This window comes from Lethenteron reissneri, chromosome 11 (assembly GCF_015708825.2).
Source record: "Lethenteron reissneri isolate LAM-NWPU_2019-01 chromosome 11, ASM1570882v1, whole genome shotgun sequence".
Taxonomy (NCBI): domain Eukaryota; kingdom Metazoa; phylum Chordata; class Hyperoartia; order Petromyzontiformes; family Petromyzontidae; genus Lethenteron; species Lethenteron reissneri.
The window spans coordinates 12936813-12954683 of NC_083789.1; the positions used below are offsets into that span (position 1 = coordinate 12936813).

General features: G+C 53.8%; 1 protein-coding gene across 4 annotated transcripts in view; it reads left to right on the forward strand.

Moving 5' to 3' along the window:
- Positions 1 to 17871, forward strand: part of LOC133341500 (1-phosphatidylinositol 4,5-bisphosphate phosphodiesterase beta-4-like) — a 90745-nt gene that overhangs the window by 47018 nt on the left and 25856 nt on the right. For all 4 annotated transcript variants that reach the window (XM_061550190.1, XM_061550193.1, XM_061550191.1 and 1 more), the window contains 7 exons: positions 6186 to 6275; positions 6547 to 6647; positions 10575 to 10607; positions 12586 to 12727; positions 13349 to 13433; positions 16803 to 16927; positions 17040 to 17091. In XM_061550190.1, coding sequence (XP_061406174.1) covers positions 6186 to 6275; positions 6547 to 6647; positions 10575 to 10607; positions 12586 to 12727; positions 13349 to 13433; positions 16803 to 16927; positions 17040 to 17091 — 628 coding nt within the window. The remainder of the gene's footprint in view (positions 1 to 6185; positions 6276 to 6546; positions 6648 to 10574; positions 10608 to 12585; positions 12728 to 13348; positions 13434 to 16802; positions 16928 to 17039; positions 17092 to 17871) is intronic.

Consider the following 17871-nt stretch of genomic DNA (forward strand, 5'->3'; position numbering starts at 1 on the left):
AACCACCTCAACCACCTCAGCCACCTCAACCACCTCAACCACCTCAACCACCTCAACCACCTCAGTCACCTCAACCACCTCAACCACCTCAACCACCTCAACCACCACAACCACCTCAACCACCTCAACCACCTCAGTCGCCTCAGCCACCTCAACCACCTCAGTCACCTCAACCACCTCAACCACCTCAACCACCTCAGTCACCTCAACCACCTCAACCACCTCAGCCACCTCAACCACCTCAACCACCTCAGCCACCTCAACCACCTCAACCACTTCAACCACCTCAACCACCTCAGTCACCTCAACCACCTCAACCACCTCAACCACCTCAACCACCACAACCACCTCAACCACCTCAGCCACCTCAGCCACCACAACCACCTCAGCCACCTCAGTCACCTCAGTCACCTCAGCCACCTCAACCACCTCAGCCACCTCAACCACCTCAGCCACCTCAGTCACCTCAACCACCTCAGCCACCTCAGCCACCTCAGTCACCTCAACCACCTCAACCACCTCAGTCGCCTCAGCCACCTCAACCACCTCAGTCACCTCAACCACCTCAACCACCTCAACCACCTCAGTCACCTCAACCACCTCAACCACCTCAGCCACCTCAACCACCTCAACCACCTCAGCCACCTCAACCACCTCAACCACTTCAACCACCTCAACCACCTCAGTCACCTCAACCACCTCAACCACCTCAACCACCTCAACCACCACAACCACCTCAACCACCTCAGCCACCTCAGCCACCACAACCACCTCAGCCACCTCAGTCACCTCAGTCACCTCAGCCACCTCAACCACCTCAGCCACCTCAACCACCTCAGCCACCTCAGTCACCTCAACCACCTCAGCCACCTCAGCCACCTCAGTCACCTCAACCACCTCAACCACCTCAGCCACCTCAACCACCTCAGCCACCTCAGCCACCTCAGTCACCTCAGCCACCTCAGCCACCTCAACCACCTCAGCCACCTCAGCCACCTCAACCACCTCAGCCACCTCAACCACCTCAACCACCTCAGTCACCTCAACCACCTCAATCACCTCAGCCACCTCAGCCACCTCAACCACCTCAGCCACCTCAGCCACCTCAGTCACCTCAGCCACCTCAGCCACCTCAACCACCTCAGCCACCTCAGCCACCCCAGTCACCTCAGCCACCTCAGCCACCTCAACCACCTCAACCACCTCAGTCACCTCAACCACCTCAGTCACCTCAGCCACCTCAGCCACCTCAGCCACCTCAGCCACCTCAACCACCTCAGCCACCTCAACCACCTCAACCACCTCAGCCACCTCAACCACCTCAGTCACCTCAGTCACCTCAACCACCTCAGCCACCTCAGCCACCTCAACCACCTCAACCACCTCAGCCACCTCAGTCACCTCAGCCACCTCAACCACCTCAGCCACCTCAGTCACCTCAGTCACCTCAGCCACCTCAACCACCTCAACCACCTCAACCACCTCAACCACCTCAGCCACCTCAGCCACCTCAGCCACCTCAGCCACCTCAACCACCTCAGCCACCTCAACCACCTCAACCACCTCAACCACCTCAGTCACCTCAGTCACCTCAGTCACCTCAACCACCTCAACCACCTCAGCCACCTTAACCACCTCAACCACCTCAACCACCTCAACCACCTCAACCACCTCAGCCACCTCAACCACCTCAGCCACCTCAGTCACCTCAGTCACCTCAACCACCTCAGCCACCTCAACCACCTCAACCACCTTAACCACCTCAACCACCTCAGCCACCTCAGTCACCTCAACCACCTCAACCACCTCAGCCACCTCAGTCACCTCAACCACCTCAGCCACCTCAACCACCTCAACCACCTTAACCACCTCAACCACCTCAACCACCTCAGTCACCTCAGTCACCTCAACCACCTCAACCACCTCAACCACCTCAGTCACCTCAGTCACCTCAACCACCTCAGTCACCTCAACCACCTCAACCACCTCAACCACCTCAGTCACCTCAACCACCTCAACCACCTCAACCACCTCAGTCACCTCAGCCACCTCAACCACCTCAGTCACCTCAACCACCTCAACCACCTCAACCACCTCAGTCACCTCAACCACCTCAGTCACCTCAGCCACCTCAGCCACCTCAGCCACCTCAGCCACCTCAACCACCTCAGCCACCTCAACCACCTCAACCACCTCAGCCACCTCAACCAGCTCAGTCACCTCAGTCACCTCAACCACCTCAACCACCTCAGCCACCTCAACCATCTCAGCCACCTCAGTCACCTCAGCCACCTCAACCACCTCAGCCACCTCAGTCACCTCAGTCACCTCAGCCACCTCAACCACCTCAACCACCTCAACCACCTCAACCACCTCAGCCACCTCAGCCACCTCAGCCACCTCAACCACCTCAACCACCTCAACCACCTCAGTCACCTCAGTCACCTCAGTCACCTCAACCACCTCAACCACCTCAGCCACCTTAACCGGCCCCAACCACCACAACCACCTCAACCACCTCAACCACCTCAGTCACCTCAGCCACCTCAACCACCTCAGCCACCTCAGTCACCTCAGTCACCTCAACCACCTCAGCCACCTCAACCACCTCAACCACCTTAACCACCTCAACCACCTCAGCCACCTCAGTCACCTCAACCACCTCAACCACCTCAGCCACCTCAGTCACCTCAACCACCTCAGCCACCTCAACCACCTCAACCACCTTAACCACCTCAACCACCTCAACCACCTCAGTCACCTCAGTCACCTCAACCACCTCAACCACCTCAACCACCTCAGTCACCTCAGTCACCTCAACCACCTCAGTCACCTCAACCACCTCAACCACCTCAACCACCTCAGTCACCTCAACCACCTCAACCACCTCAACCACCTCAGTCACCTCAGCCACCTCAACCACCTCAGTCACCTCAACCACCTCAACCACCTCAACCACCTCAGTCACCTCAACCACCTCAGCCACCTCAACCACCTCAGTCACCTCAACCACCTCAACCACCTCAACCACCTCAACCACTTCAACCACCTCAACCACCTCAGTCACCTCAACCACCTCAACCACCTCAACCACCTCAACCACCACAACCACCTCAACCACCTCAGCCACCTCAGCCACCACAACCACCTCAGCCACCTCAGTCACCTCAGTCACCTCAGCCACCTCAACCACCTCAGCCACCTCAACCACCTCAGCCACCTCAGTCACCTCAACCACCTCAGCCACCTCAGTCACCTCAGCCACCTCAGCCACCTCAGCCACCTCAACCACCTCAGCCACCTCAACCACCTCAACCACCTCAACCACCTCAGTCACCTCAGTCACCTCAGTCACCTCAACCACCTCAACCACCTCAGCCACCTCAACCACCTCAACCACCTCAGCCACCTCAGTCACCTCAGCCACCTCAACCACCTCAGCCACCTCAGTCACCTCAGTCACCTCAGCCACCTCAACCACCTCAACCACCTCAACCACCTCAACCACCTCAGCCACCTCAGCCACCTCAGCCACCTCAGCCACCTCAACCACCTCAGCCACCTCAACCACCTCAACCACCTCAACCACCTCAGTCACCTCAGTCACCTCAACCACCTCAACCACCTCAGCCACCTTAACCACCTCAACCACCTCAACCACCTCAACCACCTCAACCACCTCAGTCACCTCAGCCACCTCAACCACCTCAGCCACCTCAGTCACCTCAGTCACCTCAACCACCTCAGCCACCTCAACAACCTCAACCACCTTAACCACCTCAGCCACCTCAGCCACCTCAGTCACCTCAACCACCTCAACCACCTCAGCCACCTCAGTCACCTCAACCACCTCAGCCACCTCAACCACCTCAACCACCTCAACCACCTCAACCACCTCAACCACCTCAGTCACCTCAACCACCTCAACCACCTCAACCACCTCAGTCACCTCAGTCACCTCAACCACCTCAGTCACCTCAACCACCTCAACCACCTCAGTCACCTCAACCACCTCAACCACCTCAACCACCTCAGTCACCTCAGCCACCTCAACCACCTCAGTCACCTCAACCACCTCAACCACCTCAACCACCTCAGTCACCTCAGTCACCTCAGCCACCTCAGCCACCTCAGCCACCTCAGCCACCTCAACCACCTCAGCCACCTCAACCACCTCAACCACCTCAGCCACCTCAACCACCTCAGTCACCTCAGTCACCTCAACCACCTCAACCACCTCAGCCACCTCAACCATCTCAGCCACCTCAGTCACCTCAGCCACCTCAACCACCTCAGCCACCTCAGTCACCTCAGTCACCTCAGCCACCTCAACCACCTCAACCACCTCAACCACCTCAGCCACCTCAGCCACCTCAGCCACCTCAGCCACCTCAGCCACCTCAACCACCTCAACCACCTCAACCACCTCAGTCACCTCAGTCACCTCAGTCACCTCAACCACCTCAACCACCTCAGCCACCTTAACCGGCCCCAACCACCACAACCACCTCAACCACCTCAACCACCTCAGTCACCTCAGCCACCTCAACCACCTCAGCCACCTCAGTCACCTCAGTCACCTCAACCACCTCAGCCACCTCAACCACCTCAACCACCTTAACCACCTCAACCACCTCAGCCACCTCAGTCACCTCAACCACCTCAACCACCTCAGCCACCTCAGTCACCTCAACCACCTCAGCCACCTCAACCACCTCAACCACCTTAACCACCTCAACCACCTCAACCACCTCAGTCACCTCAGTCACCTCAACCACCTCAACCACCTCAACCACCTCAGTCACCTCAGTCACCTCAACCACCTCAGTCACCTCAACCACCTCAACCACCTCAACCACCTCAGTCACCTCAACCACCTCAACCACCTCAGTCACCTCAGCCACCTCAACCACCTCAGTCACCTCAACCACCTCAACCACCTCAACCACCTCAGTCACCTCAACCACCTCAACCACCTCAGCCACCTCAACCACCTCAACCACCTCAGTCACCTCAACCACCTCAACCACCTCAGCCACCTCAACCACTTCAACCACCTCAACCACCTCAGTCACCTCAACCACCTCAACCACCTCAACCACCTCAACCACCACAACCACCTCAACCACCTGAGCCACCTCAGCCACCACAACCACCTCAGCCACCTCAGTCACCTCAGTCACCTCAGCCACCTCAACCACCTCAGCCACCTCAACCACCTCAGCCACCTCAGTCACCTCAACCACCTCAGCCACCTCAGTCACCTCAGCCACCTCAGCCACCTCAGCCACCTCAACCACCTCAGCCACCTCAACCACCTCAACCACCTCAACCACCTCAGCCACCTCAACCACCTCAGCCACCTCAGCCACCTCAGTCACCTCAGCCACCTCAGCCACCTCAACCACCTCAGCCACCTCAGCCACCTCAGTCACCTCAGCCACCTCAGCCACCTCAACCACCTCAACCACCTCAACCACCTCAGTCACCTCAACCACCTCAGTCACCTCAGCCACCTCAGCCACCTCAGCCACCTCAGCCACCTCAACCACCTCAGCCACCTCAACCACCTCAACCACCTCAACCACCTCAGTCACCTCAGCCACCTCAGCCACCTCAACCACCTCAACCACCTCAACCACCTCAGTCACCTCAGCCACCTCAACCACCTCAGCCACCTCAACCACCTCAGTCACCTCAACCACCTCAGCCACCTCAACCACCTCAGCCACCTCAGCCACCTCAGTCACCTCAGCCACCTCAGCCACCTCAACCACCTCAGCCACCTCAGTCACCTCAGCCACCTCAGCCACCTCAACCACCTCAACCACCTCAGTCACCTCAACCACCTCAGCCACCTCAGCCACCTCAGCCACCTCAGCCACCTCAGCCACCTCAACCACCTCAACCACCTCAACCACCTCAACCACCTCAGTCACCTCAGCCACCTCAACCACCTCAGTCACCTCAACCACCTCAGCCACCTCAGCCACCTCAGCCACCTCAGCCACCTCAACTACCTCAACCACCTCAACGACCTCAACCACCTCAACCACCTCAACCACCTCAGTCACCTCAGCCACCTCAGCCACCACACACGCGTGCCTCTTGGCACCGCAGCTGCCTCAGCTAGAGCAGTTGTTGCTGTTAATGGTTGTTGATGGTTGTTGCGCGTGTGGCTACAGAGCAGCTGGAGGCGTTCCGCCGGCTCACCGAGGGCGGCGAGCCGCCTGCCGAGATCCTCGCGGAGCTCAACGAGGAGGAGACCGACACCGGTAGCCCCACGTGACCCCTCACGCCGACCCCTCACTGTGACGGTGTGCCGTGGCTACGGTGTAACATGGTGATGGTATGATGTGGTAACGGTGTGCCGTGGTGATGGTGTGCCATGGTGACAGTGTGCGGTGGTGATGGTATGAGGCGGTGACACTTTGCCTTGGTGACGGTGTACCCTGGTAATAGCATGAGGTGGTGACGGTGCGACGGCGTGCCGTGGCGACGGTATGCCGTGGTAATGGTGTGCCGTGACTTTGGTGCGATGTGCAGTGGAGCCGGAGGAGGAGTCGTGCTTGGAGGCGAGCGACCTGTCGCCTGACGAGAGGGAGAAGCTGCCCCACAGCGTCAGCATCAAGAGCATGAGCAAGAAGGTGACCTCTCATCGCCTCACCTTGCATCTGCTGCTGCTGCTGCTGCTGCTGCGACGGTCATTATGATCGTTCTGCTTGTTTAACCCGGGGAAAGCCTCACCGAGCCTCAAGACGCTTTTTCAGGAGGGTCCTGCCAGGTTTTTACAGTGACATCGTTGCTGCTGTGTGTCTGTGTGTGTCTGTGTGTGTCTGTGTCTGTCTGTGTGTCTGTGTGTGTCTGTGTGTGTCCGTGTGTGTCCGTGTGTCTGTGTGTGTTTGTGTGTGTCTGTGTGTGTCTGTGTGTGTCTGTGTGTGTGTGTCTGTGTGCGTGATCCCAATCGGGTGATTTTCAGGTCGTTTTTCAGCATCGGGATTTAGCTTCGCCAATACCCGTTACGCGGTTCAGGTTTTATTTTCAGCCATGGAAGGACACCGCAAAACCTGCAGAAAACCGATACAGAATGGGGGGAGGGGAGGGGGATATATAAACTCTACACAGAGAGGCGCCCGAATCGGGAATGGAACCCAGGTGCTTCTGGGTGTGAGGCGCAAGCGTCAATCACCGCATTGCCGCCCTGCTGCCACGTGTAACGTAAATGCTAGCGCAGTTTAAACCTTGCTCACGCGGTGCAACGGCCATGTAGAGCGAGCGAGCGAGCTGCTGCTGCTGTGGCGAGTGAGCGCCCGCGGAGTGACCGCCCGCTGCTCGCTGAGCACCGAGGCAGCGCTGCTCCTCTCCCGCCGTGAGCAGCCCTGCCGAGCCGGGCGGGGAAGTTGACTTGGCACTCATTTTGTTGACCCGGGACGGACGATGGAGGCCGAGTCAATCCCCAATCAGGAGTCGAACTCGGCAACCTTCCGATTGCGAGCCGCTCGCTCCACCACTGAGCCTCCTCCAGAGTAGAGGGGAGCCGCAAGACGCCCGCGCGCATGCTGGGGCAGAGCTCACAGGTCGCACGCCGTGGAATCGGACTCGCGAAGGGATGGACGCGAGTGCGAGTGTCGCTCGTCCTGCACCGCCAGTCACACGGCCAGTGCCGGATGAAGCTAGTGCGGGGCCTGTAGCATATGTTATGAAGGGGCCCTGAATAAAAAAAAAAAACACGTAAATATTAAAACACATAAATGTTTAACGTGCACAGGAAAGTAATTGTATTGTTTCATTTGCTATACAGCCAGATAATATGACAAACCGCTAACCTTAAACACCCAGTCGTTATTAAAAGTTGAAGGCAGTGTAGTACTATAGTAATAGAGCAAGTGCAGAATCACTGAACCAGAATGGATAGTTCTTCTTGGTTCTTTCGGTAAAGTCACGTAGAAGGGAAGTAATAAAATAATAAAAATAAAACATAATAAAACAATTCTCACGACGTTTCGGCCACAACGCAAGCAGCCGTCCTCAGGCGAAGAATGAAGCACCACCAAGCTTGGAGCGTATATTTAAGCTGGGTTAGAGGGGGGGAGGTGGGAAGAAGAGCGCCTAAACAAAATAATTTGCATATCAAGAGGAATTCAGCATATGGAAAATGCGTAGGAGGTGGGCGGGGGGGGGGTTCCAAATCAATACTATGCCCGTGCATTATGCAGGATTAGCAGCATCAAAGGGGGGGGGGGGAGGGGGTAGCATTAACAAAGGAAAGGAATGTTAATAGTATGTAGCTGCAGTTACTAAACAACCACGTAAAAAACTAAAGTATAAACTGCATAACAAACTAAAGTATAACCTACATAGCATCATCAGTATACTTACTATACTCTACAATAAGTTGAGTTACTAACAGTAAGTAATACATAAAAAAAATTCTACGTTGTAAAAAATTATATAATATGCTTCCATCTAAACTTTATTCTCTTACATCACACGCGTCTATACCGTACTATATACTGCCATAGGCAAACCCAACATTAAATTACATACTGTATTGCTATAAACCACCCTATACCTTATACATTTTAATATAACACTATGTATTATTCTACCCACCCTAATGTGTATCAAAATGGTTTATTACATCCTTCCAGTGATTGCTAAGCCAGAATCCATCTTCTCGGTTAAAATTGTCTCTGTGTTTGTATATGTGGATCGCCTCATGAACGAATCTCTCATGATAGCCAGATGGCTTGCAGATAACCTCTGTCTTGGAGAAGTCAATGTCATGTGAGCCCACTGAGTTGTAACAGTGATCTGCCACGGCTGAGGTGTTTGTCCTACCGTGTTTCAGGTCAGCTTTATGTTCACGGATGCGGTCCGAGACATGTCGTTTGGTTTCCCCAATGTAACTGCTACCACAGAGGCAACTTAGTTTGTAGACACCAGGGTACTGTATGTTTGGAACCACATCTTTTACAGACGGTACCAGATCACGGATTTTATGTACTGTGTTGAATCGGACCTGGATCTTGTGTTTAATCAGGATTTTGGAGATCTTTTTTGTGACCCCAGCAATGTAGGGTAAGGTGATGGTCTTGAAAGGCTCCTCAACAGGATTCTTCTTGATGGTTGGAGTGATGGCTTTGCGGATTGTGTAGTCGGAGTAACCATTAGCCTTAAGAGCTTGGCGTACGTGTTTGAGTTCACTGGAAATGTGTTCATGGTCGGAGATGCATTGGGCTCTATGATATAGAGTCTTGATGAGGGAATTCTTCTGGGATGGATGGTGGTGGGAATCCGGTTTTAGATAAGCATCCGTGTGGGTGGCTTTCCTGTAGACAGAGTGGCTCATTGAACCATCAGGTCTCCTTTTGATTAGGACATCCACATCACGACATGTCTCGGACCGCATCCGTGAACATGAAGCTGACCTGAAACACGGTAGGACAAACACCTCAGCCGTGGCAGATCACTGTTACAACTCAGTGGGCTCACATGACATTGACTTCTCCAAGACAGAGGTTCTCTGCAAGCCATCTGGCTATCATGAGAGATTCGTTCATGAGGCGATCCACATATACAAACACAGAGACAATTTTAACCGAGAAGATGGATTCTGGCTTAGCAATCACTGGAAGGACGTAATAAACCATTTTGATACACATTAGGGTGGGTAGAATAATACATAGTGTTATATTAAAATGTATAAGGTATAGGGTGGTTTATAGCAATACAGTATGTAATTTAATGTTGGGTTTGCCTATGGCAGTATATAGTACGGTATAGACGCGTGTGATGTAAGAGAATAAAGTTTAGATGGAAGCATATTATATAATTTTTTACAACGTAGAAAAATTTTATGTATTACTTACTGTTAGTAACTCAACTTATTGTAGAGTATAGTAAGTATACTGATGATGCTATGTAGGTTATACTTTAGTTTGTTATGCAGTTTATACTTTAGTTTTTTACGTGGTTGTTTAGTAACTGCAGCTACATACTATTAACATTCCTTTCCTTTGTTAATGCTACCCCCTCCCCCCCCCCCTTTGATGCTGCTAATCCTGCATAATGCACGGGCATAGTATTGATTTGGAACCCCCCCGCCCACCTCCTACGCATTTTCCATATGCTGAATTCCTCTTGATATGCAAATTATTTTGTTTAGGCGCTCTTCTTCCCACCTCCCCCCCTCTAACCCAGCTTAAATATACGCTCCAAGCTTGGTGGTGCTTCATTCTTCGCCTGAGGACGGCTGCTTGCGTTGTGGCCGAAACGTCGTGAGAATTGTTTTATTATGTTTTATTTTTATTATTTTATTACTTCCCTTCTACGTGACTTTACCGAAAGAACCAAGAAGATGAATCCCTGCAGTCACGAAAGCTTTAAATCGAAACAGAATGGATAGCTTGAAAGCATTTAGCGCGGGACCCTTGAAAATGCGGGACTGCAGCACATGTAGCTAATTGTGCTACTCGGATAATCCGGCACTGCACACGGCTCAGGGGACGATGACACCGCACACCGAGTGCTTCCCCATCGCTCTGACTCCCCCTGTTGCTGTTCCTCCACAGGCTGGCGAGGAACCCGACCCAGTCCAAAAGAAGGTGAGTGTCTTGTAGTCCTCATTACATCCACGTTGACTCGGCCAGTCACTCACTTTGCCAGTCACTCACTCAGCGAGTTACTCACTCTGTCAGTCACTCACTTTGCCAGTCACTCACTCAGCGAGTTACTCACTCTGCCAGTCACTCACTCTGCCAGTAACTCACTCAGTCAGTCAGTCACTCACAATGCCAGTCACTCAGTCAGTCACTCACTCACTCTGCTAGTCACTCACTTAGCCAGTTGCTGGCAGTGGGTGGTGGGTGTGCGTCAGTGCGTGGTGGATGTGCAGCAGTGCGTGGTGGTTGTGCAGCAGTGCGTGGTGGGTGTGCGTCAGTGAGTGGTGGTTGTGCAGCAGTGCGTGGTGGATGTGCAGCAGTGCATGGTGGTTGTGCGTCAGTGCGTGGTGGATGTGCAGCAGTGCATGGTGGTTGTGCAGCAGTGCGTGGTGGGTGTGCGTCAGTGCGTGGTGGATGTGCAGCAGTGCGTGGTGGATGTGCAGCAGTGCGTGGTGGGTGTGCGTCAGTGCGTGGTGGATGTGCAGCAGTGTGTGGTGGTTGTGCGTCAGTGCGTGGTGGATGTGCAGCAGTGCGTGGTGGTTGTGCAGCAGTGTGTGGTGGTTGGGCGTCAGTGCGTGGTGGGTGTGCGTCAGTGCGTGGTGGATGTGCAGCAGTGCGTGGTGGTCGTGCAGCAGTGCGTGGTGGGTGTGCGTCAGTGCGTGGTGGGTGTGCGTCAGTGCGTGGTGGTTGTGCAGCAGTGCGTGGTGGATGTGCGTCAGTGCGTGGTGGATGTGCAGTAGTGTGTGGTGGTTGTGAGTCAGTGCGTGGTGGTTGTGCGTCAGTGCGTGGTGGATGTGCAGCAGTGCGTAGTGGTCGTGCAGCAGTGCGTGGTGGATGTGTAGCAGTGCGTGGTGGTTGTGCGTCAGTGCGTGGTGGATGTGCAGCAGTGTGTGGTGGTTGGGCAGCAGTGCGTGGTGGTTGTGTAGCAGTGCGTGGTGGTTGTGCGTCAGTGCGTAGTGGATGTGCAGCAGTGCGTGGTGGGTGTGCGTCAGTGCGTGGTGGATGTGCAGCAGTGCGTGGTGGATGTGCGTCAGTGCGTGGTGGTTGTGCAGCAGTGCGTGGTGGTGGTGCGTCAGTGCGTGGTGGATGTGCAGCAGTGCGTGGTGGGTGTGCGTCAGTGCGTGGTGGATGTGCAGCAGTGCGTGGTGGTTGTGCGTCAGTGCGTGGTGGATGTGCAACAATGCGTGGTGGTTGTGTAGCAGTGCGTGGTAGATGTGCAGCAGTGCGTGGTGGTTGTGCGTCAATGCGTGGTGGATGTGCGTCAATGCGTGGTGGATGTGCAGCAGTGCGTGGTGGATGTGCAGCAGTGCGTGGTGGTTGTGCAGCAGTGCGTGGTGGTTGCTGGCAGTGGGTGGTGGGTGTGCGTCAGTGCGTGGTGGATGTGCGTCAGTGCGTGGTGGTTGTGCAGCAGTGCGTGGTGGTTGTGCGTCAGTGCGTGGTGGATGTGCATTAGTGCGTGGTGGATGTGCAGCAGTGCGTGGTGGGTGTGCAGCAGTGCGTGGTGGGTGTGCGTCAGTGCGTGGTGGGTGTGCAGCAGTGCGTGGTGGTTGTGCAGCAGTGCGTGGTGGTTGTGCGTCAGTGCGTGGTGGATGTGCAGCAGTGAGTGGTGGTTGTGCGTCAGTGCGTGGTGGATGTGCAGCAGTGCGTGGTGGATGTGCAGCAGTGCGTGGTGGTTGTGCAGCAGTGCGTGGTGGGTGTGCGTCAGTGCGTGGTGGCGGTGCAGCAGTGCGTGGTGGTCGTGTAGCAGTGCGTGGTGGATGTGCGTCAGTGCGTGGTGGATGTGCGTCAATGCGTGGTGGATGTGCAGCAGTGCGTGGTGGATGTGCAGCAGTGCGTGGTGGGTGTGCGTCAGTGCGTGGTGGGGGTGCAGCAGTGCGTGAGGGGAGTGCAGCAGTGCGTGTGGCTGTGTGCGGCGGTGCAGGACAGCACGGCGGTGGAGAGCGAGGATGCCTGGGTGTCGGCCTACAAGTACACGGGCGGCACCACCAACATCCATCCCTACCTCTCCGCCCTGGTCAACTACGCCCAGCCCGTCAAGTTCCAGAACTTCATCGTCGCAGAGGGTAGCACCACCCTCACCACTCTCACCACCCTCACCACCCTCACCACTGACCACTCACCACTCTCACCACTGACCACTCACCACTCTCACCACCCTCACCACCCTCACCACCCTCACCACTGACCACTCACCACCCTCACCACTGACCACTCACCACCCTCACCACTGACCACTCACCACTCTCACCACTGACCACTCACCACCCTCACCACTGACCACTCACCACTCTCACCACTGACCACTCACCACCCTCACCACTGACCACTCACCACCCTCACCACTGACCACTCACCACCCTCACCACTGACCACTCACCACCCTCACCACTGACCACTCACCACTCTCACCACTGACCACTCACCACCCTCACCACTGACCACTCACCACCCTCACCACTGACCACTCACCACCCTCACCACTGACCACTCACCACCCTCACCACTGACCACTCACCACCCTCACCACTGACCACTCACCACCCTCACCACAGACCACTCACCACCCTAACCACCCTCACCACTGACTACTCACCACCCTCACCACAGACCACTCACCACCCTCACCACTGACTACTCACCACCCTCGCCGTGTCCGCGGTGCGTGCTGCTGTGTGTGTCACCAGAGAGGAACATCCACTACAACATGTCCTCCTTCAACGAGTCCGTGGGCCTCGGCTACCTCAAAACCGGCGCCATCGAGCTCGTCAAGTATCCTCCCCCCTATGCACACTGGCACCACGCACCGGGGAGACAAAGGCGGGTGGGATGGAGGCCCCAAGTCCACTCCACCACCCGCCACGTGCCTCCGATGAGCGCGGTTGGCTACGTTTACGGTGCGAAAGAAGTACACGGGTACGCGCGCACACGGGTACGCGCGCACACGGGTACGCTCGCACACGGGTACGCGCGCACGTGTCGTGGTTAGCGGAGGGTGGAGGGCGCTCGCTCGCAAGTTAGTGAGCCTATCACTAATCTCGGAGAGAATAAGGTTACTCCGATCTGAACTCGATAATTTAGACAAGACTCTCTTACAAACACATTTAATGTTAACACAACAAATGTCACCTTCTGACTGGAACCACGTTGATAACATGACTTCTGCTTCTGCTGACTCAATGTCAGCCAAATGCAAAGCTAACCTGATTTCTAAATTCAACCTCCTATCTAAGAAGAAACAAGAGCCACACATCGCAAAGCTGGATGTTAACAAGACCGTGATTAATCAGAGTAACATCCCAATTTCTGACAATCTAAAAACGGTACTGGCCAAAGGACTAAATTTCGCCGTCACCCCTAAATATATACCAGTAGAAGATATGATTTCTCAGATTGATGTAGCCCTCAGAGGCATAGGACACATCCATGCGGATGTAGCAAGAGCTGAAATAGCTACTATTCTTAAGAATGCTAAGAAACCCACTAGTAACATCAGCAAAAACAAACGCTCTGAACTCGCGGACCTAAAAAAGAGAGATGATATAGTCATCCTCTCGGCAGACAAGGGCAATGCCACAGTCATCATGGATAAAGATTCATACAACAACAAAATCCTGGACCTTCTTAATGATGGGAGTTACTCCAAAATTAAAAACGATCCTACTAAAAGCTTAACGACGAAAACCAACAGTATCATCACGAGTTCGACTTCCCTAATCGAACCAAGCAAACGTCCCTCTCTAAAACCATCGGCGGCTAGACCTCCCAGACTCTATGGTCTTCCCAAAATCCATAAGGAAGGCACCCCGCTACGACCCATCGTGTCGACGATAAACTCTCCTACGTACAAACTAGCCCGGTTTCTATCAGATACTCTGCTCCCCTTCACAGGCAAGACCTCTTCGGCAGTACTCAACTCAACCCAATTAGTCTCTATGGTTAAGGACATGGTACTATCTCCTGATAACATCCTCGTCAGCTTTGATGTAGTATCTTTGTTCACCAAAGTCCCAGTACCGGACACCCTAACAATAATTGAGGACTTAGTCCAACATGGATTGAATTCTGATGTACCTGCTCTGGTTAGGCATTGCCTCACCAACACCTATTTTACCTGGAATGGCACCTTCTACAAACAGAATGAGGGTACCCCTATGGGCTCCCCCTTGTCACCAGTTATAGCCAACATGTTCATGGAAAAGTTTGAATCAGACGCCATCCAGACATCCACCCTGCGTCCTTCCTTGTGGAAGAGGTATGTGGACGACACTTTCGTCATCTGGCCACATGGCCTCCCAGCACTGAACCACTTCTTGGACCACATCAATTCTAGACACCCATCCATCAGATTCACCATGGAAGTGGAGAAAGACGGTAAACTACCATTCTTGGATATTCTGTTTGAGAGGAGGCCTGACGGATCCTTGGGACATTCTGTCTACAGGAAAGCCACCCACACAGATTCCTACTTGAAACCGGATTCCCACCACCACCCATCTCAAAAGAATTCTCTCATCAAAACGCTATACCACAGAGCCCATGGCATTTCTGACCAACACCACCTGACCGGTGAATTAAGACATGTACATCGGGCCCTCAGGATGAACGGATACCTTGACCGTACTATCCGCCAAGCTGTCTCTCCCACCACACAGAAACAGCCACATGAAACTCCGACCAAAACTATCATGTTACCATACATAGCAGGCGTGACCAAAAAGATCTCCAAAATTCTAAACAAACATAAGATCCAAGTCCGATTCAGTACAGTGCATAAAATCCGTGATCTGATTCCATCTGTGAAGAATGCTGTTCCTGACTTACAGTATCCTGGAGTCTACAAATTGAGTTGCATTTGTGGTGATTGCTACATTGGAGAAACGAAACGTCATGTTGCTGATCGTGTCCGCGAGCACAAGTCAGATCTGAAACACGGCAGAACTGATTCTTCGGCCGTTGCCGATCATTGCTACAACTCAGTGGGCTCTCATGAAATTGTCTTTTCCGAGACCAAGGTTCTCTGCAAACCTCCTGGCTACCATCAAAGGTTTGTACACGAAGCCATACAAATATACAAACACAGACATAATTTCAACCGTGATGATGGGTACAAACTTAGTAATCATTGGAAAGATGTTATTAACCACGCAAAAAGACTTAATTACACTTTTTTGACCATCTTATCTGACAGGCACTAGTTTACTTTACTTTACCGAGTGTTAACATCCCCAGTGTTTAACAGTAATCTCTTCATTGTTCAGCCAGCATTGGTATAAACATACGCATTTTCTCGTCTTTTCTATCATGTGTATCAGACCTCCCCCCTCCCCCCTCTCTGTCCAATGCGTTGGCGTGGGCAGCAGTGTGTCGCTTGCGCACAATAGCTTCCACGCCGTCGCCCACCCTTTTTTGGCCCCTCTCTCCCGATACTTTCCATTCATTGGCTACCACATTCTGATGAGCCCCCCCCCTCTCCTCCCCCCTCAACTCGCTTTTAAGGGATTACATCTTGAATCATTGCCTCACTTGATGCAGCTGATCTGGCTGTGACTGTCCCACCTGATGACGGAGACTTGTGTTGCCTCCGAAACGTCGTGATCTTTATTTTATTTTATTATGTTTATTAATTTTTGATGTTTTACCTACGTGACTTTACCGAAAACACCTAAGAATATGATTCCTTGCAGTCACGAATGCTTCAAGTCTAGAATTGAGACTAGGCTCTAAGGAAAGCTGTCTCGGGTGTGGACCAATCAACTTCAAGGACAGTGCACATTATCAGAGTTATGTTTTTTGTTTGCATTATGACTGCGGGTATTGTGGTCTATGTAAACATGACTCCTTGTAAAAAAGGTGTCAGTTTTGTTGCCAGATAGAAGGGTAAAAAAACAATTATCAAGTTCAACATACATACACCGATACACGCTTTACACCTGTAACTTACACGACTTGGCTCGGCTACACAGCCCCTCTAATCGTGTTCATGCACTCCCGAGCGAAGCCCTTGCACGCGCGTGGCGGCCGGGCTCACCCTGCCTGGCCGCACCAGATAGGGGCGGGCGCGCGGCCTCTCTCCCCTCGCGCGGGTTACTCCGGGGAGCCGCCCCAGACCTGCGAGACGGTGACCCTTGACCACTGCAGCTACAACAAGCGGCAGATGAGCCGCATCTATCCCCGGGGAGGCCGCGTGGATTCCTCCAACTACATGCCGCAGGTCTTCTGGAACGCCGGCTGCCAGATGGTGTCCCTCAACTTCCAGACGCCAGGTGATTTCACAGCAGCAGCTCAGGGCAGCGCCAGTCTGGTGTGGACCACAGCTGTGGACCCCTCACGCCACCAACCTGAACCTTGTGGCGCTGTCTCTGTCTTACTACCCAGATCTGGCCATGCAGCTCAACCAGGGGAAGTTCGAATACAATGGATTCTGCGGGTAAGTGATTCAGGGCTTCTCAAAGTCCACAAACCACTGCTGGTGTGAGCGGTGGGGTCATGGTCATGGCACCGAACTTGTAATCCACAGGGTGCCGGTCCAATACTATCTCCCGGCACGGCAGCTGAAATAATCGCGCAAGCTTCTTAAATCCCCTGCACCGCCTCTGTCCACCCAGTTTCTTGGCTGCTATAAATTTCCCTCGTGATGAGCCACTTCCTTGAGCTATCGTTTGTGGCCAGGTTGCTTCTGAAAAAGAGCTACACAGCTCAGTGGCCCGTGCCTGGTAAAATAAAAAAAATAGTTATTTAGCGATGTAAAGGTTTACGCCACAATCAATCAGACGGTCGCGTGTGTTGGTGGGGTAAAGTGAGGGGACGCCCACCTCTTGCAACGCGTCTGGTCAGCATGGAAGCATCGACCAAATCCCCTGTAAAGCTCCTTCTAGCGATGGCCCTTCTGTCAGCAGGGGTGCAAGCGAGCAGTTGCAGGGCTGCACCTTTACAGGTTGCCTACAGCGTGGCAGCAGCAGTGCCACTAGGCACTGCTGGTAGTGCTCTTGGTGAGGTTCCATGAACTGGGACCGAATCTCAGAGCGAGTTCAGTGGCTGGTCGCCGCCTTTGGGCAAACTTAAATAAGATTCTCTCTCCACGGCGCTCGCACCTGCCTACCGACACCTGTGTACCAACACATTCATACTGGTTGTAACTGTTCAGTTAGAGAGGACGACCAGGTTAAACAGTGAAGTAGCGATCCTGAGTCTCTGTCCTCTTAACATC